The 26,669-nt window shown below is 41.3% G+C and overlaps 1 protein-coding gene across 1 annotated transcript in view; it reads right to left on the reverse strand.

The window, feature by feature from the left end:
• The window catches only part of dnm3b (dynamin 3b), a 33,703-nt gene extending 9,053 nt beyond the window's left edge, over nucleotides 1–24,650 (reverse strand). Inside the window, exons 1-15 of the mRNA XM_033649875.2 lie at nucleotides 23,898–24,650; nucleotides 23,167–23,528; nucleotides 19,570–19,643; nucleotides 19,198–19,347; nucleotides 15,938–16,141; nucleotides 12,572–12,670; nucleotides 12,268–12,428; nucleotides 11,736–11,878; nucleotides 11,401–11,536; nucleotides 9,690–9,757; nucleotides 8,935–9,073; nucleotides 8,654–8,740; nucleotides 5,684–5,754; nucleotides 5,426–5,480; nucleotides 3,761–3,874 (exon numbers count right to left, since the gene is read on the reverse strand). Coding sequence (XP_033505766.1) covers nucleotides 3,761–3,874; nucleotides 5,426–5,480; nucleotides 5,684–5,754; nucleotides 8,654–8,740; nucleotides 8,935–9,073; nucleotides 9,690–9,757; nucleotides 11,401–11,536; nucleotides 11,736–11,878; nucleotides 12,268–12,428; nucleotides 12,572–12,670; nucleotides 15,938–16,141; nucleotides 19,198–19,347; nucleotides 19,570–19,643; nucleotides 23,167–23,327 — 1,662 coding nt within the window. The 5' untranslated portion in view covers nucleotides 23,328–23,528; nucleotides 23,898–24,650. The remainder of the gene's footprint in view (nucleotides 1–3,760; nucleotides 3,875–5,425; nucleotides 5,481–5,683; nucleotides 5,755–8,653; nucleotides 8,741–8,934; nucleotides 9,074–9,689; nucleotides 9,758–11,400; nucleotides 11,537–11,735; nucleotides 11,879–12,267; nucleotides 12,429–12,571; nucleotides 12,671–15,937; nucleotides 16,142–19,197; nucleotides 19,348–19,569; nucleotides 19,644–23,166; nucleotides 23,529–23,897) is intronic.
• Nucleotides 24,651–26,669: the final 2,019 nt, after the last annotated feature.

Below are 26,669 nucleotides of genomic sequence, written 5' to 3' on the forward strand. Positions count from 1 at the left end.
GAGGGGACCCAGAGCTCAAACATCTACCAAAACAAATAAACACGCCAAGAGACGTGCACCAAAAAGGCTGGGGAAGGCGGCAAACGCGGATGAGGCGAATGGCAGTTCTGAGGGGGTTTTCGATAGACGGGATCCTTGCTGCCAAAATGGAGAGGGGCGAAGGGAGGGCAGAGCCGCCCGCGAGCATCTGGAAAACAGCGCACAAGGCCTGGCTCTTAACTCCGGCTCCGTCCACCCAGTGTTCAGACTACCTGTTCATTATCATACTGGTGTACAGTAGTCTGCACATTGGTTAGACTGGGCATGGACCCTCTTCTGTCAGTCTGTCTTTCTGTGTCGCTCTCTCTGTTGGCTCTCCAAGATGTGTGTTTTATTTTGCATCTGTTCCTTCCTTCTCACCCTTTGCTATTTTAAATCAATTTTATAATCTGTATGTGATCTATGTCCATCTGTATTATGTCCTAAGTGCATTCTAACACTCACCACTTCCTTTTCACTTCTTTGTTGGAATAAACATACATCACCAGATCTCAACACTAACTGCAGATTTGACAACTTTCTGTGAAAAACAAAAGTGTTAAAAAAAAAAACAACTAAATTGTCAGCCAGAGGGAGAAAGAATTTACAGCCAAAACTCACAAAATAGCGAGCTCACATAATTTATAGCATGAATGAGTAAGTGTGCAGGCTGCTAGCCTCTGATGAAGATGTGGTCCACTGGAAGGGGGAGGAGCGAGTGTGGCTGCAAAGCATCTAACACAGGCCAAAGGAGCGAGGGCCAATCAATCAAGTGCAGTTTGAAAATATAGTCAGACACCTCCAGTGAAGTTATTTCAGTGGGTGGCCAAAATGGAGCTGGAATACTTAAGGCAAAGGACACTGATGTAAACTAGATTGCTGTGGTGTCAAATAACTGCAAAAAGCTGGTAGGAAAAGTCTGCAGATGAAGCCCCAGTGCACAAAGAATATACGTACACACAGGATGTGTTACATTTGACCACTCAGTTAAATGAGCGTCTCTTTAGGTGGGTTCTTGTTGTTGGTTTGTGGTGAAAGTATAAAAATTCAGAGCGGACGTGCAACTTTTTTACTGTTGCATGTGGAATATTACACTTTAGATCGAGCCAAAATGGTGACTCAGTGCCATGAAGCGATATGAAGTTGAGGGTCAGAGACAGAAACTGGGGGATATTGATATTTAATAGAGGGGTTTCTCTCTGCTGAAACACTGGAGGCTGATGTTTGGATTAAAAACTTGTGATTTTCCTGCCAAGAATGCGAGCAGTTCCAAAGTAACTGCCAACCGCACCAAGAGAGGGAGGAGGGCGCACCAAGTGTGTGTGCATCCGCACGTGTGCACGTGCATGCGACTATAGAAAGTTCACGGGGTGTAAAACAGAAATATACAAGGCGAAGCCAGCGGAGTCTATAATTTCCTACATTACCACACTAACGTATCAAATGACAATCTGTAGTCCCGATGCTGCGCGGCCCATGTGCTGTCTGAGGGCTGAGTGTGCGTCCGTATATTTTGGGTGTCTGTGAGTGAACATTTGCTTGGGATTGGGACTGTTCCAAATTTGCAAAGAAGAAGCGAATCCCAGTGGAAAGAGGTGGGGAAGGAAGGAGGAGGAAAGAAGGGAAACACAAAGGGAAAGATGAATGGAAAGAAGGAGTGAATGACAAGAACCACGGCCAAACTCTTCACATATGTAATTCATACAGTAAACTGCTCCATCATGGTGACTCGTACACACAGGCTAAATTCTCACAAACGGCACCACATAAAAATCTATTTCACACTCTGACCTGGAGGGAACAGTATTGTCTCTATCAGTGTGCACAAATCCAAATTCTTTTCTGTGTATCTCTCTTGGAGCTGCACCCTGGCAGGAGACTAAACAAGGTCCAATAAACAAACAACAACGCAGCAACAACACCAACTGGCTGAAGGAGTTGCAGTGTGTCTGCCTATCTACACTTGCTGTGCAGAATATCCTCCAACCTGTACAGCAGGCACAGACAGGCAGATAGACATCAGCCCGCCAAATAAGCCAGCAGCACGGGCCGAATGCTGAATCCTGTCGATGCAGAGTGGTGCAAACGGTGTGCTTTTTCTCTGAAACCAGTGTACTGCTGTTCATGTTTCTGTTGTATTATTAATGATGATGGAAGTAAAAATAATAAATTCTGCTTTTATAAAAAAATATCCAAGAGATCTGAGTCATTTATCCGCTATTGCTGGTTCCTTTCTGCACAACATCAGACTGTCAACCATCAGTCTTAGCTGAATTTTCATTTTTTGTAATAGATTTGTATTAAAAGAGAGATAAATATACAAAGAATATTTTAAATTCCACCTAGAAGACATTCAGAAGAGTTGGCACATGTTTGTATCTGATCCACCCTTATTCATTGATGGATTACTGAACGGGCCCACCAGGCAGAGACCCAGGGGCCCCCTAGCCTTCGCTTGAAAAATGTCCCTCAAATTAACACATACTGATCAGGAAGAGACTCAAAATGATCACAAACAGATGCAAAGGGAACTTCAGAGAGACACAAAATAACTACAAAAAGGGGCAAAAGAACCAGAAAAAGGAACAAAATTACCTCAAAGAAACACAAAACAACCAAAAAATTACAGAATTACAACAAAAACACACGAATTTAACAAAAAAGGGGCAAAACAACCACAAAGAGACACAAAATGACTACAAAGACACAATATTACCTCAAAGGGACATAAAACAACCAAAAAAGACACAAAGTTAGATCAAAAAGAGAAAAACTGACCCAAAAAAGGGGCAAAACGACCTCAAAGAAACACAGAATGACCAAAAAAGACACATAATTACATCAAAAACACAAAAATGTACCAAAAAAGGGGCAATACAACCACAAAGAGACACAAAATGACCTCAAAGAGACACAATACCACATAAAGATGCATAGTGACAACAAAGAGATGCAAAACAACAACAAGAAAGAGGCAAAACTGTCACAAAGTCTGTGTATATTGCTTTTGTGTAGGACAGGTAGTGGGGCCTTTTGCATATCTGTGCCATGGGGCACATTGTCTCATGATCAGCATCAAGGTTCTACATATAAATTTAAAAAACACGAAAAAGGGTCAAGACCACAACCTCTCTAACTCCTGAGGGAATTATCTGTCTCTTTAGCTGCTAAATCCTCCAACTAAAGCTGCTAACTGTGTCTGTCTGCTCTTTGGTGCTGAAAAGGTATTGCATTGTGGGTATTCAGAGCATTTTTTTTCCAAAATCAATGCTATGAGAGTGGTGAGACTGCGCTAAAACAGATTATGCACAGGGTATTTTACAGTGTACAGCTTCAGCAACTAACGTTACATGAAGCATACGATGGGCCTCGTCTCTCTCCCCCTGACAGATACTACTATTCCGTCAGCATTACACCATCAGAACCTCACTGTTCTGACACGCCCACTTTTCAACAATCAAACCTTTCTTTTCATGTCCAAATCAATGTGGCTGAGGTCTGATTCAGTCATTCATCTCTCCCTTGTCCTCCTCCTGATCTAATGCTGAGGGAGGTGTGTATTGAGCCACTAAATCTAAACCCGCCCACATTTAGCAGTCCAATGAAACGTGTAGGATTTGATCTAAATCCCTCTTGTAACTGTGCATCAGTCAAACATTCAGTTTCATTAGGAAATATGTCACAGTAGAGAAGCTAAAGACGACCTAACGTATGTTTTTTCCACCCGGGACTTTAAACTCACCTCATCATCCTTGAACCAGGAGAGGCTCTCAGCAGTCAGCACAAACCAGTACTCCTTGGCTCCTCCCTTCATGATGCTGATATTGTTGATGGTCAACCAGCCTTTGCGAATGACCTGAGGGGAGGGTGAGTTCAGAAAATCAGAGATTGCTGTTATGCAAAAAAAAGGTAAATAAAATAAAACAAGAAAACAAGAGGATGACTCTTCATCCGTGATTTTTTTTTTTTTAATAAAAAAAACAATAACAACTCACTCGCCTCTAAAACAAATCTGTACGACACATCATGGCTAAAGCTAGCCCGAATTAATCTGTGCAGGTGATCAATGCATGACTTGCGATGAGATGTGTGTGAAGGTCAGGTTAGGTGTGTCACTGTGTCTCGGTGACTCACTCAGAGCCAAGCATGTGACTGTGTGTCAGTGCAGTCTCATTCAGGGAACTGTGTTCACAATACCACAAGCAGAGGCCAGTGTTAGCGTGTTAAGTGACCATTGCGTTAAGTGCTTCAAGCGCACAATAAAGCATCTGTGTGTGTGTGTCTGTGTGTGTCTCGACTGTGTTAGGTGTATTAACCCCACAAGCCCTACACAAACAGGCCTGCGGGCACAGTGCCAAGTGATTATTAGGTTAGATTACTGCACCGCCTAAGACTCACTAAGGAGGTTACCCAAATCATTACAAAGCCTTTCTGTCATAGGCAAACATTAGAGGGCTGCTTTGTGCCTGGATCCATGGCAGGATACTAAAAGAAATTCTGACACTTGAGATATTTAACTGCCAAACCAAGTGAAATTTTAATTTCTATTTTGTAGTTGGCAACCCCCTGTAGTCTGCGGACGCTGGTGGGTGGAGGGGGTGTTAGAGAGTAAACGGTTAGAGAGTAAACTCTTACAATCAGGCCTGATGCGGGAGGAGAGGAGGCCTGCAACAGGAAGGAATGTGGGGGATTTAGAAACCTTGTGGCACTAAAAGAAAATGGCATCTTTTCTAGTGCAATATGACTTTGCCCAACAGTAGCATAAAAAGCCAATTTGCCATTCTGGCCCCCGTCAAATGGAAAACGAGAAAAACGACAGGTTGTTATGCAGCAGCGGTGCCGGAGAGCACCACACAATGGGCAGAGGTGTTACTGCAGGCACAAAATGACATTGCAAACCATAACCCACAATGAGCGATACTCACCAACAGACACCCATAAGAGGGCAGCTGAGATTCTCACTAAGGGATGGGGATGAAATGCAAAGTGGCACCTTGATGACACAGGAGGGGTTCAAACAAAGGGAAATGTCTCAACAACAACACCAGTGATGATGGTGGCATAAAGTAATAGAACCCAATGTGATTCTTTTACTGAGATAAAATCATAAAGAAGCAAACAAACCACTGTACACAACTGGTGCCCCACTAAACATAATACACCATGCATAACTCAAATATAAAATAATAATGATAGAATCTCAGAAATCATAAGGCTAAAATAACATAAAATGTGTGCATGCAGATCTACTCAAAAAAAAGAGCATCTTGGATGAGGTCTCTTTCATTTCAGCATCTCTGTCTTGTCTCTGCGGTAGCCATCCTGCTGCTGTGTGGGTGCGCAGTACTCCCTTGACCTTGTGCTCCTTCTGTTTATGTGTGACACACAAGACATGACAAATGCTCACCTGATTTCCTGCTGAACTCTGGCTCTTATTAGTCTGACTGCTCCTCTGCTGCGCACTGCGGCGGAGAAACAACAAAACAGGGACAGCAGGAGAGACGGGATGACGGGGAGGGAAAGGTGAATGTAGAGGAGAGAGAGAGAGGGGGAGGAAAAAAAACAAGACGGGGTAAAAGGAGATCTTCTAAACATTTGTTTTCACCAGCCTGATGTGGTTATTCATGCATAATTTATCAAGCTAATAGATAGATGGAGTCTTTACTTAGCAAAGCCAATGAAGTCTTCGTGGTTAGTGTTGATGTAAGAGAGCTGGATGTCTATCAACAGCAGAACCTGGAACAAGACAGAATAAATAACATGAAGCGAGTCATCATTGAAGGGAAACAGTGGTCTGACATTTTGGGAAATATCGGGAATCGCTGAGAGTTGGCAGAGAGGACTGATACCACACTTCTTATGTTTGTGCAGTAAATACGAACCCACATCCAGCAGCCTGTTAGCTTAGCTTAGCACAAAAAGTGAAAACAAGGGAAACAGCTACCCTGGCTCTGTCCAAATGAAACAAAATCCAATTACTTAAACTCTGTCCAGTCTTTGTGCTAAGCTAATTGGTTGCTGAATCAGTACAGATATCTAAATAAGTAGCTGTAGTCTGCAGCTGGTTACCCTAGCTTGGCATAAAGACTGGGAGCAGGGAAAACAGCTAGCTTGTCTCTGTCCGGTACATAAAACCACAGCATGTTGTTTTTACTCTTCAGTGTTTGTACAGAATAAACAAAATAAATATAAAGTGATTTTGTCAACCTCAGACAGAGCTAGGCTAGCGGTTTATCCCTGCTTGCAGTCTTTGTGCTAAGCTAAGCTGGTTGTGGCTTCATATTTACCATGCAGATATCTAAATATGTAGCTTTAGCCAGCAGCTGGTTAGCTTACCTTAGCAGAAAGATGGGAAACAGGGATAAAGAGCTAGCCTGACTCTGCTCAAAAATGACTAAATCTACTTATCATCACCTCCAAAGCTTATCAATTAACAAGTCATATCCATTGTCTTTCAAGCTTTTGTGCTAATCTAACTAGCTACTGGTTGTTGCTTCATTTTTACCACACAAATAGCTTAGCTTAGCATAAAGACTGGGAGCAGGCAAGAACAGCTGGTTTGTCTCTGTCCGATACATAAAACCACAGCGTGTCTTTGTGTGCTTCTGTTTCTGTGCAGATTAAACAATTGGCATGTGGATTTTGTCACCTTCAGACAGAGCCGGGCTAGCTCTTTACCCCTGTTTCCAGTCTCTGTGCTAACCTAAGCTAACCAGCTGCTGGTTGTGGCTTCATATTCACCATACAAATATCTAAGTAGCTTTAGCCAGCAGTTGGTTAGCTTAGCTTAGCTTAGCACAAAGATTGGAAACGGGAAACAGCTAGCTTATCAACACATACAAAGCTTACAGTATTAATTAACAAGTCATACAGTCTCTCCAGCCTTTGTGCTAAGCTAGATGGCTGCTGGTTGTTGCTTCATATTTACCATACAAATAGCTTGGCTTAGCATAAAGACTGAGCAGAGGAGAGCAGCTAGCTTGTTTCTGTCCGGTACATAAAACCACAACGTGACGTTTTTACTCTTCGGTTTTTGCACAGATTAAACAAAAGAAATATAAAATGTTAATTAGTGACCTTTAGAGATGCTGGTATATGGATTTTGTCAATTTCAGCTTTAGCCAGCAGCTAGTTAGCTTAGCTTAGCACAAAGACTGTAAATGGGGGAAACAGCTAGCCTGGCTCTGCCCAAAAGTGACAAAATCTACTTATCATCACCTTCAAAGCTTATTAATTAACAAGTCACATCTAAACTCTTTCCAACCTTTGTGCTAAGCCAACTGGCTGCTGGTTGTTGCGTCATATTTACCACACAAATAGCTTAGCTTACCTTGGCATAAAGACTGGGAGCAGGGGAGAACAGCTAGCATGTCTTTGTCCGGTGCATAAAACCACAACATGTCTTTTTATGTTTTGTTTTTTTTTACAGATTAAACAAAAGAAATATAAATTGTTTGTGACCTTTAGAGATGCTGGCATGTGGATTTTGTCACTTTCAGACAGAGCCAGGCTATCTGTTTCCACCTAATTTCAGTATTTATGCTAAGCTAAACTTACTGGCTGCTGGTTGCAGCTTCAAATGCAGCCTTCAAATGGGGTCATGTTTACCGTGTTCACAAGTAGAGTTTATATTTATATACCTCTTGTGGTATTCATGACCTCATAACTACATTTTTTTGTGAAAGCTCAGAGTTTACAAGATTTGATGTGTTAGCTAATGTTTGCAGAAATGGCAGAAGCCATGAACGTTAGTTTTTCGATGGAAGGTAAACTAATATATTCTAATTTTAGTCATATAGTATTTATGTGTAATTTTAAAATATGAGGAAAATGCTTATGCCTTTGCATTTGCTGCATTATGTTACCTGCTTGCTAGCTTGCTAAAGCCACAGTGGCTTCTTAACATCCTTGTTGCCTTTGCCTAGCAGAGGTGCTCTCACAGCTTGACCACTTTAACACCAAGCAAGTCATGTACATGGCTTCCCTTTTGGTAACCATGAGTTCTACTTGTAGGCAGCAATATTTACCACAGATATCTAAATGTGTGGCTCTAGCCAGCGGCTGGTTAGCTTAGCTTAGCTTAGCATATAGACTGGGAGCACGGAAGCTAGCTTGTTTATGTCAAGCACATAAAACCACATTGTGCCATTTTTTAACAAACAAGATGTATAAAATGTTAGTTAGGGAGCTGAGGTGCTGCTATGTGGATTTCATTACTTTCGGACACAGCCTGGCTAGCTGTTTCCCCCTGCTTCCAGTCTTTTTGCTAAGCTAAGCTAACCAGCTGCTGGTGGTAGCTTTGTATTTACAAGTCAATTTTAGGCACTCTATTTGTTCCCTAGGGGGCAATTTGCTGGGGCTCATAGAGTAGTACAATAACACAATATAGGACATTTACATTTATATAAGTGTGTGAATACGAGGATAAGCTGTACGTTTTATAATATAGGAGTATAATAAGTAAGTGCAAAAATTAGTTGATAAATCTATTATTTTATACAGTATGTGTATTTATAGTCATCTATTTGGATAATTGGTACCTTGTTTGTAATTCCCCTAACATTACAGTAACAGATATGGATTTAAAATACATGTCACAGACCTTCCATTGTATCTGCATACTAACAAGCATTACCTGGTCCTTGGCCCGACTCTCTCTGTCTCGGATATGCGAAGTCACAATTCTCTCAGTTTCCTCACGCAGCATGGGGAAGCACTCCAGCTGAAAACACATCACACAGCTTATCACTCATGGTACATAAGAAGAACGTGGAATAATGAATAATAAAACAGTGAGCTCATCATTCATTGAAGTGTCTTTCATTCATTCATTCATCCTTTTTCGACTATCCTTTCTTCCCTTTTTCCTCTCTCCGTCTTCTTTTAACTTCCAAACCTCCATAAACCCAGACTTACCTTGGTGGAGCACTGGCGCACGGTGTTAATCAGTTCCTGGATGACCATGTCCACACACTTGACACAGGGCTCCTTCAGTTTTATGACCTGCTTCTTTACAATGGCCTCGAACGCCATATCAGGGGTGAAAAGTCCAGTCCTGGAAGCCACCAAGAGGAAGGAAATGTACAATTGAGATGAAATGTGGTTTTCATCTCCTATGACAGCTACTTTAATAATATTAACAGACTCTGTACTGTTTCCAGTCTGTTACTGGAATAATAAATAAAGAGGTAGGTGCAAAAACTTTGGTAAATATTGGACCAGCTTTTGTTTTTGCAGGCTAAAATGTGTTGTTTCTTTAAATGTCATATTTCTCGCTTGGGTGGCAATTCTTTTGGTTGTGGTGGCAAACCACTGCTGAGCTAAAATAGAAACACACAGAGTGGGTGGACTGAACATGTAAAAGTAAAGGACAACATCATGCTCCTCCCTTCTTCACAAATTCCTCTCCACACCATGTATTTTTAGGTTGTTTGCAAACCAGATTTAAACATCTGTATTTTTTTAACTTATTTATTTATTTTTTAACACGTTATGATGTATGGCTATAAATAAAAGCATTTATACCTTAATGGAAGGCAGACAGACAAGAGTGATAGCATTACTGGTGGGTATATCCCAAATATTTGGATGAATTGTGTGCTTTTTGGGAACAAAACAGATGTGGCTACAGTTTAAAAATCCCATATTTAATTTGGTAGACCAATACCTACCTGATACCGTGGATGTTCTTGATGGCATAACTGATCTCACGACGCATCTCCTTCTCATCACACTCCATCTGAAGGGAACAGAGGAGGAGTTTAGACAATGAACACAAAGAACAGAGTTGTAAAACTGTAAATCATGGGAGACAGCATGAAGAGATAGAGCACAACAGAGGTAAAAAAAAAAAAGTTATGAGATAAAGAGAGAAAATGGCTGCATTTGCAAGATGAGTATGGACATGTATTGATAATAGTGAAGCTATTTAGAAATCACTCAAGAAAAAAAATAAAGAGAGGATATAAGAGGCCATTTTACAGTGTTAGTGAGGAGTTGGAAGGAAACAGAGCAAAGAAAGCCAAGGACATATAGAGCAAAACTGTCGTTTAGTTTTACAATCAGACTTAATTGTCTTAAAATGAGATGAAATAAGTATACTGAGGTGACATTATTTCAACTGTTCCCTGTGCACTTCCCTTTGTAGCAGGAATTTTCGAGAGATTGAACAAGACAGAATAACAGCAAGATGACTCACTGCTGTTGCTATTGCTGTTGCTTGAGGACATAAGGTCATGAACTCTGTATTTTCCTGAGAATTTGTGGGTTTTAGCAACCTGGGAGGAGTTTAAATTCTACATTTAAAAAAATGACACAATGGGATTCCAGAAGAGATTCAATATACTTAAATCTGACCACTGTAAGCCACAAAAGGGGTTTGTCAGCCCAGTTTCCAGAGGGAAATGTTTGCATTGCTCATTTATGCAAACCACAAATAAATAAATGACATTTGCACGTTTCATAGCTATTTTAGATTTCAAAAAGTGATGTAGCATAGAAGCTGACTTTGTCATCAGGAGGAGGAGGGGATGGTGGATAGCGTGTCACCTAGCTGAAAGTCATTTCTTCACTCTTTTAGAGTATTTTATAACACCAAACGTGGGTGTTTAGTAGCAACCCATCACTGTCTTTCCAAAGGCTTTAAGCCATCAAACATGGGTGTTTCGTAGCTACCTGACGGTGTTTTGCCAGCATGTTTTAGCCACCAAACATGGGAGTTTTCTAGCAACCTGTCGCTGTTCTTCCAGCGGCTTTTTAGCCACCAAACATGGGTGTTTTGTAGCGACCTGTCACTGTTTTTGTAGCAGCTTTCAACCACCAAGTGTGAGTGTTTTGCAGCGTTCTGTTGCTGTTTTTCCAGCATCTTTTAGCCACCAAACATGGGTGTTTTATAGCGACCCGTTGCTGTTACTTCAGTGGCTTTTTTAGCTACCAAACATGGGTGTTTTGTAGTGACCTGTCGCTGTTATACCAGCAGCTTTTTAGCCACCAAACATGGGTGTTTTGTAGCAAACCGTAGCCATTTTCTAGCAGCTTTTAACCACCATGTGTGGGTGTTTTATAGCAGTCCATCACTGATTTTTCAGCTGCTTTTAAGGCTCAAAACTGTGAATTTTGAAAGAAAATTATGATATTTTCCTAACCGTAACCAAGTGGTTTTTGTACCTAAACCTAATCTCATGTTAACAGCAGCATTGTTAAAACGTTAAGTTTCAAAGTATCCACTACATAATAGTGTGTATATGCTACATAACCGTGGTTTGCAGAAACATGCAATGCCAACATTTCATCTGGGTCAAATAGTTTCACATCAGCTGATTTTTTGATTTTTTTTGTTTTGGTTTTTTGCAGTGCCATCTTGATCTATGTGCAACACATCACCTTGACCAGCTCAAAGGGAAAACGCTCATGAAAGATGCGGTTGATTTTCGCTCCACCAGACAGCTCCACTGTGTCCACCTGATCCCCTGAACCCTCAATCCTTTTCTCAAAGTCCACAGAGAACTGCTGCACCATCCTGAAAACAACAACAAAGACACAAATCTCATTAATAAAAGACCAGCTTCTGACATCTAGAATAAGAGCTGCTAAGCAACAGGTGCCATGGGAGAAAGTAATGATCTCTTCAGATGTCAGATGTTTTGCAGGATACTTAGATTTTATGATCCAAATCTAATGTAAATGCTCTTGTTGTGAGAAAAAATCGGGGCACTGACTGCAACAGCTGCTTGGTTTTGCGGGATGGGTCATCTGGTCGGTATCCCCGGTATTCCTCAGCCTCCTTGTCCAGAGCCAACAGCTGGGACTGCAGCTTGCTACGGAAAGCTGGCAGGGTGTCCCGGATGTGGTTGGTCAATTGCTGTGAAGACACAAAGCCAGCAAAATCAAACTAATTATAATCACACAGGAGCATCAACAACTAGATTATGTTATTGCCATTTTGGCTGTATAGTGATCTACTGATCAAGCCTGTATATTTCACTGTTTTCATAGATAATGTAACATTCATACAATAAAAATGCAGAGAAAATGTGGAATGCCTGCCTGAGTGAAACTATAAATTATTTGGAGCTGAACTAGAAAAAGTGAGCGCATTTCCCACCTATTGCCAATCTTGTATCACCCACGATGATGTGCCATACAATGCGAGTAAAAAAAAAACCAAAACAAAACAAAAAACAATGCCGCCCTCTTGTTAATTATGTAAAGTGCTTTGTGGGAAAGCAACGAGAGTAAATCTATGATCACCTCATTGAGCACTTTCTGCAGTCGTGGGGTGCCCATTTTATCAGCCATGTGCCTGTATGATGCGTGGGAAAAGAAGAACTTCCTTTCAGCCTCCAAAGCTGCCTTGATATCTTTTTTCCCATCAATGTCCTTCTGACTGCGGTTCACCACTCCAATATAACCTGTGAACGAATAAACACAGACACAAATTGAGAGAAATAAGTAGTGGAAGTGAAAGAAGGTAGAGCAAGGACACAGTTATTGGAACTGTTTCAAGAGAAAAAGTGAGTACAATAGCCAAAGTGAATCTGGCTGGCACACACACCTCTTCGCAGCGGCAACAACTTGTTCTCCAGAACATCTCGAGCATCTGTGCCCTCGTCCATCAAATCCAGTTTGGTGATTACTCCAATAGTCCTCAGACCTAGAAAAGAGGTCAAAAAGAGGGAGAGCGGTTGTAAGAGAAAATTAGAAATGCTTTTAGGAAGTTTAAAGGAGCTGTATGTAACATTCAGAGCATACCTAGTATTCAGAGCGCACACAGCATTCAACATGGAGGTGGTTAAGCCAGTGTTAGTCTCGCTCACCAGACCTTTCTCAAGAAAAGAAAGGTATGGCTGGGCCGACTCTCACTTTAAGATTGGAGAAAAAAACGCCCCGGCTGCTTGTATTTCTTGAACCAATCACAATCGTTCTTGGCGGTGCCACAGCAACGGTGTGCTTGCAAAAATATTACCGGGGGGAAACAGGTTTTGGTGTAACACGCCCACAAAAATATCACCTACAGGACGCGATCCATGGCAGAAAAATGGCTACATCCCCGCAAGATCAAACACCGCAAAAGTTAGTAAAGGACATGTTGAAAACTGTTGAAAACTGCTACACAACCGGAGGTGGTAGGGTGGGACTTCAGCGGGTGGCTCGTTCCGCCCAATGAGAGGCTGATCTATGCAGCAAACTTCCGCCCACTCAGACTAAGCCAACGTCTTACAGGTAATGGTGCTGATAGCGTGAACAGTGCTAACACATCAGCAGTGTTGACAGAGCTAAATGCCTTGTTTCCACACAATTTGTTTTATATTCGTATTATGTAAAGTATATGGAGTACACCCTGAGTGTTCAACACAAGGAAATGCATCTCTTTACGGATGGAAAGAAATGCCACAGCAGAAATGGTAGAAAAGTTAATTCTGAATTTTTTTCACTGTCCAATCTTGTGGAACAAATAAGTACGCAGGTTTGCCTGTCTGGTGTGTGGCCAGTTTTATGAAACATTTTCTTAAAAGACCTATGATCCACTACGTATGCACTCTATATCTTACACAACTAGCAAGCTACCAAGTTAGTTAGCTGAACATGTCAAACTTTTTTTTTTTCAAAAATGTATAAATAGAGCTATATTAAATTAATCAGTCTGTTAGCTAATTTGTTTTTATGCTAACTTCCTGTGGCATAGTGCATATGATCTGTCTGAAATCTATAACAAACGCTCAATTTTTCCATCAAGGCAAAATTCAGACCAATAAAAAAGGAAGAGTTTCACAAACATGTCGGAGATCATGGATGTTCTCAAAGGAATGCATGGGCTTTCAGTTGAGTTACATACGTACATACATCTATGTGGAAATTTTCAGAGTGGCCAAACAGTGGTACTGCGATTTCTGTTGTACATCACATGATGCCATTAGGCACGAAAAGACTTTTTGTGAAAGAGACGTCTGTAAATCAGTGGATACATTTTTTTTAGCGTCATAACCCAAATGACTCATTTCACTATCAGGATTTGATCCATTCGATCTGATAACATTTGGAATGTCTGGAAGAGCCAAAAGATTTAATCATTTTATCTCCATTCAAGTTAGCAGAGTGCTAAACCCCAAGTAGCCAGCCTGGATGGAAGTTTTCAGTGCGCTTGCTCTATGGGCCCAACGATGCAGAAGCAGCGCCAATCATCTGGATAATATCATACCCTGGAAATAGAGCGTTTTTAGCTTCATAAGCCACAGAGCAACTTTCATAGGAATTACAGGGGTTCTGCCTTCAATGCTGATTCCAGGTCTCTTGATACATTCATGGTAACCGCTGTATGAGTGCAGTGCAGAGCGGCAGCAATTAGCTAGCCAGTGGGATACACACTTTTATGCATTAATGTGCATGCACCGGCAGATACTCTACCACAACAATGACCAGAGAAGCTCGGATTACAACACACATACCCCTTGCCAACAATTTAGCTCTGGTTCTTGAACCATTCAGGCTTCTTGGAACCTTGGTGCTATCTCGCGAGCCAGCCCGTGTGTCCACCAGTTTTAAGTGGAACCATTGTATTCAAGAATGTGTCATCAACAGAGGGTGTTGTACAATGCACAACATAAGTAAACAGTAGTAGCAAAATGGTGGATCGCATTGACAGTGACCCTCGTTTTCAGTGATAATCCAGAAATGAAAATCTGCAGAATCCAGCAGAATAGGTTTTGCTTGTAATGTGATAGACAATATTAATCATAGATGTTTGTTTTTTTAATCTGCAGAAAATCTATGAACATGTCTTTGGAAGTCCTGCAAGCGCAGATTTCCTGTGGGTCTGCTGATGACCATGGACCAACCATTAATAAGACCACTGCCTGCTCTCTTATTTCTCACTGGACTTCTCCATCCTCTCTTTCCAACCTGTAGAATATGACGCATCCACTAATGTCGTCATGGTTTGCACTTCAGGTCAACAAAAACCTGCTATTTTTTGGCTCCAGCTGTGGACAAACTTCCGGGGAACCAATTTATTTTTTGGTTGAAATGCTTTTAACATTTCAAATTTAGGTGTGGGAACCGGACAGAACCGGTTCCATGTTAGTTGAAAAGGGTAACAGAGGGAGACTGACTTCATCCTCTTCTAGGGATGTAGTTACTCCACTATATCTTTACATAGCAAATAGTTGTTTGCTGTTATATTCATGTTCTGAATGTCGCATACAGCTCCTTTACAGGCACTATTTTTATCAAGGATTATGGGCCACCTTTCTGATTAAATATGCAACACTTGCCAGTTTCTTAAATGTTTCTGCTTTTCCGTTTTTCGACTGTTGTTCCGACAAAACGAGCACTCTGAAGATGTCATTGTTGCCCAGTTCCAGATGCAGCTTTGCATCCATTCCATCCCTCTACTTCTTTCTTTATTCCTGTTTAATTCTGCCATGTCATCCTCTCCAAGCATCTTTAGCTGTGAGCATCCCATCTCTCCCTGTTCCCTTCTATATTCTTTCACCTCACTCTCCTTGTCTGATATTTTTCATCCCTCGCACAAGGTCACTTTGTCCAAGTCGTCCTCTTCGCAGCTAATTCATCCTCCTCTCCTGTCTGAAGGTCAAATTCTTTGGGCATTAAATTAAGTTGATTCTTTTCTTACCCTTCCTCATTATCCCACTTGCAGCATCTCTTTTTCATCAGCATCTCCTCCGCTGTGTTTCCTCTATCACTCCATTCTTTTCCCTCCCTCCCTCCCTGCAGGGAAATTCTGTTTCCACATTCAGAGAGGTCAGAGAACAAGGGCAGACACTGAGCACCATCCCTGGCCAGGTCACTCGCACTAACCACAAAGCCACCCTTTCCCCTGCTCCATTTACTTCCATCCCTCTTTCTACATCCCTCTACTGCCTCCTTTACTCCCCACACCTTTTCCACGCCGTCGCCTTACCCTGTGGATCGACGTCCTTTGCCAGTTTCAGAGCGTCAGAGTTGGCCAAGTCAGTGTTGGCCGGAGTGACGGCCAGGATCAGGCAGCTCTCTCTGGTGATGAACTGCATGATCATTTCCCTGATCTGCTGCTCGATGTCCACGGGCTGGTCTCCAACCGGCACCTTAGTGATGCCCGGCAGGTCGATGAGAGTCAGGTTCAACACTGCACACACAGAGGAATGTAAAATATAGTAAGAAGAACTGACCGTACCCATGTGACATTTATGTGACCTTTTGTTAGTTAAAGGTGATCTTCATTATTTTCCTTTACATTTTTTATTTTTAGCTGAGCTGGTCCCCTGAAGCTTTAACACTGCCCCGCACAGCAGGCAAAAAACAGAAATAGGCTACTATGAAATTGAAGTTTTTGACCATATTTTTAACTGTGAGACCAAAAATAAATAAAGCCTCAAATACCCTACTATAAATATGCAGCAGCAAATTTAGTAACTTACAACCTTAGTAACTACTAGCTAGTTTCAAAGATTACAATTTGCCTGCACCATCATGACTTCATGTTCTAGTTTGTGTAGATATTAGTAATGAGTTTTAGGAGGGCAAGCTGTATAATAAACCGAGCTAACTGGCAATCCTTTGTAAATGTTAAGTATGGTTTAGCTTTGTTTCAGAGTTAGCTTCATGTTGCTAACATGTCTGTTTGTGCTAACATGCAGTTTGTTGTGTTATTGTATTGTTCTGATGCTCTGGCCTCTGTTCTATCTCGAGAATTTCTCTTTGTGCCTGATATAGGCTGAGTCCTTTGAAGCGGCCCAGGTTTTGTAACATTACTGGCATAATGTTTTGGAGTTTGACGTATTTAAAATCCTCCCAGTTTAATTAGCATTTCAATCTAGTATAAGGTCAGATAAATCGACCACTGTCCATATTAGCCATCTCTTCCACGCTTCACTTAACAGGTTAGAACAGTCGTTCCCAACTGGTGGGTCACGGTCCAAAAGTGGGTCGTGGGCTCATTCTGAATGGACCACAAGTGACTCGCAAACGTGTAAAGTTTGTACAAAAAATGTACCATGAATTTCTGGCACAAACCTTTTATTTTGAAGTGCTGTTTCCTGTTGTAGAGTGAGTAACTAGCGGATAGCTACTTGACAGAGACAGCAAACTAGCTTGAGGATATGGCAAGACGCAAGTACGAGGCTGAATGTATTAAACTATGTGGACCTTGAATTAATGACTAAGCAGAGATCTAGACACCGAGGCTGGACCAGTTGGGAACCACTGGGTTAGGCTGTATGTTAGCTAGAATGTCTTGGCGGTTGGTTGCGTTAGCTAGGCAACACAACAGTTAGCTATGCCTGGCAGTTATTTAGTGTCAATATATAGTAACAGCTAACATCTATGTAAAAAAGTAGACCAGACCGGCACAAAACATCAAGGCCCTGCCCCTTTTTGGGGGGACAGAAAACTAAGGATCATATAGAGGCAATCTTATGTGTGTTTGATTATAATTTTGACACCACTTGCATTTATTTCTTGATAAATAAATGTTTGTTTCATATCAAACACCAAATAAATTAAGGTTTATTGTTGCCGTCGTGTCCATTCAAACTTCCCTTACCCAAGTGGATCTATGACCCAACACAGTGGCTGTTTATTGCTTATCTGGACATATCTACATATTTGATTGAATCAACAGGGAGCGTTAGAATAAGTGTTGTCTGTTAATAACCAACCTGTTCATAGCCAACTGTTTGATCTATCTCTGTTTGAGACGACAGCCTGTACTGCAGCAGCCTCCCACTCAAGCTAGCTATCCATCAGAAGTGACTGTCATAAGCATCATGTAGCCATTTACCACACTGACAGTGAATATTCATGTACATTATGGGCCTTTAATTTCAGTGTGAAAGCCTCGGTTTAACAGCTTTTCGGCATTTTTTTCTGTTTCTCTCATGGTGCAACAGCGCGTTTCTTGTGCACCAAAAGGGGGCGCAGCCTTGGCGATGATGGGGTTCTGCTCTGGTTTATAAGTTGCGTGATGAAACTTGTTTTAATTTAGTGTACATCTAAATTTGGTATTCACTTAACTACATTATAGCTGGGCCACGTTTTGCACTGACTAAGAGCCAGCATCATTTACATGCTGATGAAACGAAATGAATCAAATATCACTATTTTAAGCTTCATTACTTTATTATATTTCTTGATGGAAGCCTTTGTCTTACATGATGTGTTCAGGGACCACTGGAAATGTAAAAATCTGATGATAATTTCTGTTTCCGCTTTAATAAATGGTGTAATTTTGGCAATTTGTTAAAGAAAACATGTCTTTCAAACCAACTTGTGGGTTTTGGAGTTCTGATGGTATTTAAATTAAATACAAAATAAGACCATTTAAAGTTGAATGTCCCTTCCCTCAGCCAAATAAAAAAAATCACCCCCCTCTCCAGTGCTTAAAAGATTATTTGAAGCACCTAGCCCTTTTTGCAACACTCCCTCCCCTCTGATAAATAATGAACAGTCCCTAACAGCTGGTACAATCGCCTGCAGGAGCAAAACTGCTGGAAATTTTGTAGGAATCACTAGCGAATTACAGAACTACCTTTTAACTGAGCAAACCTTATGTATACCACATATATCATCTAGTTCATGAGTGCTTTATCAACAGGATCAACTCCCTCCCAGAACCACAAACCTAAAATAAATGTGAATGCTAAATGAGGACGAAAATGTTCATGCTGAAGCATTTTAGGCCTCTCTAACTGTCATTTAACCAGTCATATGCATCTCAGCTTTTCAGGATGTAATTCCAATGTTGCTGATGAAATACCAGCTATAAGCTAATTCACAATCCTCTGCAAATCACATTAGCAGAGGATCACAGACGCTAGAAAGCTCAAATAATTAGTTCAAGGTTACCAATTTTACTTCATTTCAAGGCTCTGGTTTAAAAGGACAGCATTCATCCTTGAGTAAACATCAGTGTAGTGTTTGAATATGTTATATTCAGCCATATAAACATGGAGCCTTTAAAATGCCTGTTTAGCCTCCTTTCAACCACTCAACAGCACAGAAATTCATTCATGATTATTTTGCTCACCAAACCGTATTCTTATTGAAAACATTTGTATGCTAGCTAATAATACACAGAGTGAAAGTATGATGACACACACTCACAGCTTGTTGCAGTCTACTTTGATTGAAATGTGTTATTGTGTGCTGTTACTGGACAGTGAACGGTGAGTTAAGGTTTCGCACCGTGAGGGGAGTAAACCCGCAGGTTGATGGGGACCGGTGAGATGCCTTTGTTGGCCCCCGTGACACGGTCCGTCTCCGCCTCAATCTCTTGGCGAACCTCATCGAAGTCTGTGAACTTCTTCCCTTTGCAGTGGAGGAATTCAGCCCATTCTGTAGAGGAGAAGAATACATAACTGGGATTAGTGGTGGCTGTGCTGCATGTGTCTGAGAGAAAAATAATGCCAGTGTGAGGAGGGAAAAACGCCAGAAGAAAAAAAAAAACAGAACAATTTAACAAGGGGAGAGGGGGAGGCTGCATTTGTGTGTGTGTGTGTGTGTGTGTGTGTGTGTGCATGTTAGCATGCGTGGGTGTGTAAATGTGTGTGCGCCCACCTGCACTGGCGCTGATAAGCTGCAGAACCAGAGGCCTGCGGGTGACAATACCAGATCCACGGGGCAGAAAGTCCCTGAGGAAAGACAGCCAATCAAAAGTCATTACATCACACCACAGCCAATGTAAACAGAGTGTTGGTGTCACAATGATATCTTCATTTTAAGACTTTTCTCCTTTGACCTCTTGAAGGGCAAATGTATTACAATTATACCCGATATCAAGGCATGCCAGCTACTGCAGACCCTTCAGCGTCACTAATCTGGTGTGCTGTACGCCGATGCATTATAGTCTGAGTGGAACAGGGGCCATTTTAAAACACAGCACCGCTCGGCTCCTGCAGCTGCAACTAAGTGCTCCGACAGTACAGGACAATCTGATCTGATAAACAACAGGTCAGAATGAAGAGCTGCTTCGCTGACATGAGCTCTCTCGTTTAAAAACGATGACTTCGCCATTTCCTGAGGGGTTCCTCACCGACCCGTTTTGTGTGTCTGTGTGCGCATACATCCACGAGCACGCCACGCACCAGACAGGCATCACAGCCACCTCCAATGCTAAAGGGCTGTTCCAAGATAAACTTATTAACACATATCGACCCTCAGAGCTCCCTCAAGTGGGATGAGTTTAAAAAAAAAAGCCCACTACTTGTCCATTCAGCACTGTGTGGAGCCGGTGTCTGGACAGATGGACCATTACTCAGCATCACGACTCTCAATGAGGGATGGTACAGGACAAAATCAATGCATCCATCTGGGACTGCACACATGCAAAGGAGCTCTTTGATCACACTGAAACAATCCAGCTAATGTAGAGATGCAATATTAAGAACTTGCACGCAACAGAGTGAAAAAATAGTCGTTAATGTTTAAGGAGCAGAGGCCGAGACATTCTGACGTTTAGTCCCTGAAATGAGTCAAGCTCCAAAAACACTGCATCCTACATTTCCCATAATGCAACTCAATAGCATCTCTTATGAGACAATCCCTACACTCGTCTTTCCAACTCAATACCTCCAGTTCATAACACATTTTTTCAAGGGCTGTAGTAAGTATCACAATATTTTTTTCACAAATACCTCAATATCAATATTGAGACATTATTGTAGGGTTGACTGTACGTAAAGGCAAATTACAGAACATCTAAAACAGTGTGGTAAGTTCGGAAAATTACATCACTTTATTGTAATGCCTCCTTTAATCCTTTGAAACCTGGATCAGATTTCCTTCACAAGCCTGAGCATGGGGGAGAAAAATGGCTATGATTAAATTAAATTAATTATTATTATCATTATCATTATCATTATTATTATTATTATTAAAATAGAGAAAGACAGTAAATTCTTGGATTTTTTTTTTTTTTTAAAACAGGGAAAATATCCAGAAAACCAGGATAAGCTATTAGGGGAAATTAATTAATGAATGTCCAGAAAACTATATTTATAATTATAATAATTATACATTCAAGTATTTTTCAATTTTTAGTCTTTTTTTCTATGTCATTTCTTTGTTTATTGTTGTTTTTTTATTCTTCTTTTCTTGCTAATTTTCAGGTAATTTACTTATAATTGTGTACTATTTTTTTTTTTGCTAAATTTGGGTCATTTCTTGTTAAGTTGCTCGCTGCCTTCTTCCCATGTTTTTGAAAGAAATCAAGCCAGCTTGCTCAGGTTTCAAAGGGTTAAAACTAGGAAAAGGCATCACTTACGCTATCCAAAATCCAAAAATGCAAGACGATATCTAGTTTCATATAACCATATTGATATAATATTGAAACATTGCCCAGCTCTAGTCCCTAAAACTCCCAGAACACTGCATCCTACTATCTCATATTCCAACTCAATAGCATCTTTTATGAGACAATCCCTGCTCTCATCTTTCCAACTCAATACCTCCAGTTTATAACACATTTTTTTCTAGGACTGGGCGATACAGAGAAAATCAAGTCATGATATTTTTTAAAAAATACCTTGATAGTAATGTCGCCACAATATTGTAGGGTTGGCTGTGAGTAAAGGCAAATAATAGAGCATCTAGAACAGCCTGGTAAATTCAGGAATGCATCTTTTTAAACCAGGTAAAGACATCACCAACGATATCCAAGACATTATCTAGTTTCATATCATGATACTGATATATCGAAATACTGCCCGGTCCCAGTCCCTTCCATGGGTCAAGCCCCATAACACTGGATCCTACATTCCCCATGATGCTACTCAAAAGTATCTGTCATTAGACTTTCACAGCGCTAATCTTTCAAGCATAACACCCCCAGTTCATAACTCATAATATCTGTAGTCCAACACCTAACTCAAATAACCCTGATGACATCATCAGCTCCCTCCAGAGCCACAGAAGATATGACACAGCTGGTTTCTGAGCAGTGCTCTCCACGGCAAGTAAACTGATCTGTCCCAGCTCTCTCGCTTAGGCCTACCACTATGTTATGAGTGCTGTTGCGTAGGATAGGGAGTCCCGTTTCTTTTGTCGTTTGTCATCTAGCCCCCTTTATCTTTAGCTACCTGTCTTAACTGTTATCCATTACTCGTAGCTAACTAATGCTATTTCAACCACATATCAGTTACTTTTAGCTAAGTGCTAACTTGTGTATGTGCCATTTTCGGCATGATGACGTAACAAGTAGCGTCCCATTTTCTAGGTTAAGATTTCAAACCCTATCCCTTGTGGCTCCATTCTGAGGGGTCACTACTTTGTCAAAGCCGCTCCAAGACTCGGCATAGTGCCACTGGGTAGAATTGGGACTGGGTCATGATGTGCAATATCGATGGAGTGACCCTTTAATTTGTTAGGTACTATATCAGCTGGCACAGACAAATGAATCAGTTTAGAGAGTTAGTTCTTTCAGCAAATCCTGAGATCAACTAGCTATCGATTAAAAGGTTGTCCATTTCAAGACAGACAGAATGATGCCATAATACTGAGCAGAAAATAAGGTTATGGCAGCAATACTGCTAAAATTGAGTATTGAAACAGTTTCAGATATTCTGTTGTGTTTCTGATCCATCTTTTAACAGTGGAATTGATGAACAGAATAACACTCCTGGTTGAGGAATGACTTGATTCTTATCTCGAAAAAAATTCAAATGCATGTGCTCATAATTTATTTGTTAAGGGCGACCAAAATCCAGGGCAAGGTGATGAATATTCATGTGTTTTCAGGAGTGGGAGCTCACATGTATAGTAGGATGGTGTTTTTAAAAATGCAGCGATGTGTCTCTGCAACATGACAGTATCATTTTTAAGGGGTCAGTGCCATATTCATGCCCTCCAAAGGATGCTTGGGAACTGTACAGATATTTCTAGGACTGTGGAGGACTGCAGTTGGTGCTGATTGGGCTGAAATCCCCAGGGGTGCTGCTGTAACCCAAATACCACTTCCCTCCTCTGCCAGTAGCCACAAGCCAGTGTTGTATGTGTTTTAAAAAAAAAGCTGAACAGAACATAACTGTGCATTGACTTAAAGCTGGGGGGGAGAGATGGTTTGAACTCTGCACAAAGAGCTTGGCTCCATAGGCCTCTTATGTCATCCTCAAGGTTAACCGGAGAAGGGATTATCCTATTTCTGGTGGTCAACTTTACCTGCCGACAAAGTTCTCCAGCACGGAGCTCTTTCCTGCACTCTGCCCGCCGACTACCGCGATCTGCGGCAGATCCAGGTTGCAGGCCTGGCCGATGGAGCTGAAGGCATCCTGCAGCTTGTTGACCAGCGGGATCAGGTCCTCCATGCCACGGTTTCCCATGGTGCCTTTAGACGGGTGGACTCGGGATCAGCGAATGGAAATGGAGAGAGAGGAGGAGGAGGAGGAGGAGGTGGTGGTGGAGGAGGAGGAGTAGGGGGGGGATGTAGCGCTGCTATATTAGTCCAGGATACCGCGGTGCTTGTTGATGTAGTGAAGTCATCTAGCCGCGCGTTGCCCCGAGCCAAGCGAGGGTCGGACCGACTGTGGAAGCAGAGGAGAGATAGAGAGGTGCAGAGAAGACAGAGATATGAACAGACAGGGACAGACAATTGCGCAGTTGCTCACCACAACCACCATAACCTCTCTCCCTCCTCTCTCTGGCTGCACACACGCAAACACAGCGAGCAGCACGAAGCCTTTACTTTCAAGGGCATTTGGTGAGTGGAGCTCTATAGGCTCCATATGATCAAACCTGTGCGCGCAGGGCTCCACAAATCACACACGAATGACGCGCAATAAGGGCAAAACAATGCACCGTCTCATGCGTGCACACACACGTTTATATACAAGATAAAACCATGCAAAGTGAAATTATATCATAACGATAACACTGGGTTGTTGTGAGCTCACCCCGCCTCAGGATTCCCTCAGTGTTTTCAGTGTCCGATGGTCCCGGTCGCTGTCCAGTGCTGAAGCGACGCGGCAGGCAGGCAGCAAAGACAAGTGACAAGACCCCGGACGATTATACAAGAGCCACCTGCCACGGTGCATCAGCGTGATCCCAAATTCCTGTGCATTTAATAGCACTCGCCTGTGGGCTTCGTTCCGGTCGGTTGAATGTCAGAGCGGTCTCATCCCGAACACAAATTCGCCTTTGACAGATTAATCATTTTTCCCCCCCTCTCCTCCGTTCCGCGGTGTAATTGCGAAGCTGCGCCTCGCTCCTTACACCGTGATGGACGCGCAGGAGCACCAATGAGAAGCGCGGGATCGGAGCCAAGGCAGAGGAGCGCGGCGTCCCATTGGCCGCGCGGGTACAGGTTAGGCCTACCTGAGCCCGCCCCCTGTTTACATCCGTGCCATTTCTGCCGTTGTGAGTCATGCGGCACGGCTGCGCATCGCTGCAACAGAAGAGGTGGATGCGCTCCTTCAGATCCCCGCAGTAGGAGCAGAAAGCAGCTGTCGTAAATTCCATACACTAGCCTACCATTTCATACATGCTACAGGCCGGGGCCGTCATTTTATGTCGCCTTTGCTTTGCGCATGTTAAAACACTGCTGTGATGAGCTGCATCCTTTGTGACTTTGACATTATCGGCCCACGTATGAAAGCACAAAAGCCCAGGAGGGTTTGCTTTAAGTGGACGTAAAAAAAAAAAAAAAGTGTAATGCTTGGTCCCAGATTGTCAGTGCAGGCCGAGGCTGGTGGAGGCGGTCATGCGGAAAGGACGCTGCCATTCTGCCTTAACCTCTCACAGGACAACCTCTGTGCCAGATAACAAGTGTGTCTCCTCCACTGCATGTGAACATCGCCTATCATTAGTTGATCTGTGAGGAGATATCTCAGCAGATTTTGAAGCCTCTCTGCAAAGAGGCTGGAAAGATGTCTAATATGCAGTGAGGATACAACAGGGAAGGCTGTGTGCGACCCCCTCCATCTGCCTGAGACAGTCAGAGCTGATCGATTCAGTCAGTATTTGCCCTTTTCATTATGGTCAGGCCTCTGGAGATGGATCTACATCATGTAGTGAGCTGGGGCAACACTAGGTGGCAGTAACGACCCAACCAATGCAGCTCTGCGTTTGGGCCCAGCTGATACCTGCCATTACTTTGCAAAAAATAATTTTAGACCGAAATCCTTACAATAATTTAGGAAGTTTTATGCATAAAAAATGAATGAATGCTACACATTTGAAACAATGAATAATAAATAAATAAATAAATCAAACGAGTTGGGTAGTTCCATGCAGAGTAAAATAATAAATCCTACACATTTGAAACAATAAATAAATAAATGAATAAATATAATGTAGTTTTAAACAGAAAAAAGAATACATGCTACACATCTGAAACAATAAATAAATAGATATTGGATAGTTTTATATGGGAAAAAAATAATAGATTCTACATTTAAAACAAAAAATAAATAAATAAAGGTTGGGTAGTTTTAGGCAGAAAAATAATAAATACTACACATTTGAAACAAAAAATAAATAAACAGATACTGGGTTGTTTTATACTGACAAAAAAACGAATAAATGCTACACATTTGAAACAAAATATAAATAAATAAAAGTTGGGTAGTTTTAAGCAGAAAATAAGAGTAAATACTACATATTTGAAGTAATAAAGAAATAAATAAATATTGGGTAGTTTTATACAGAAAAAAAAATGAATGCCACACATATGAAATCAAAATACATATATGAATAAGTAAATATCTGGGTAGCTTTATGCAGAAAATAAATAAATGCTACACATTTGAAACAGAAATAAATAAATATTTGGGTAGTTTTATGCAGAAAGGGGAAAAACTACAGGTGAATATGATAAAAAAAAATCAACTAATAAATATCACCATGAAACTTACCCAGTTCATTACTTACATTAGGACAATTATTTATATTGCAAGTTTTCTGTATGTTTTTCTGTATGTTTCTGTATTGTATGTTTAAATCACTATTAATACTATTAATAGTCACTATTACCCATTAATAATTACCATTATCCCTTCTTTTCAATATCTTGTGCAATATTTTCTCAACATTATGTGCAATATTATTTTTAATATATTGATCACTTGTTAATGGTAGTGCAATATAATTTTCTTGAAATAAAAATCATGTGCAATACTACTTCTCATTTGTTATATAATACACAATATAACACTGATTATCAGGCACAATCTGGATTTTTCCACCAGTGTAGTTCATTTTTAGTAACTCTTGTACCTATCTTACTCCTATTGTTACTCTATTAGGCACTGGGTTTTGCCTTTTGCTCCTTAAACACTTTCTATTTTGTATATTTTGAACATTTTGACTGATAGTTAATATTCTATTGTTTTAAAAACTAGGCTCAGTGTGTGACCCCTGACCCCACGGAACCCACTGGCTGTTACTGGTTTGTGAACATTAATTTGTGTTACTGTAATTTGAAGCATTCTCTGGCACAACAATTTCCTTAGTGATAAATAAAGTTCCACTGAATTGAATTGATCTGAATTAAATACGCCATTTCCAGAACAAAAACCTGAACTATGGATACAGCCATGCTTAAAATTCTTTTGAGTTATGGCCAAGACCATGTTTTGGGAGGTCACACTGACCTTTGACTACCAAATTCTAATAAGTTCATTCTTTTTTTTTTGGGCCATTTTTTTACCTTTAATGGATAGGACAGG

Source organism: Epinephelus lanceolatus, chromosome 12, assembly GCF_041903045.1.
Source record: "Epinephelus lanceolatus isolate andai-2023 chromosome 12, ASM4190304v1, whole genome shotgun sequence".
Lineage (NCBI taxonomy): Eukaryota > Metazoa > Chordata > Actinopteri > Perciformes > Serranidae > Epinephelus > Epinephelus lanceolatus.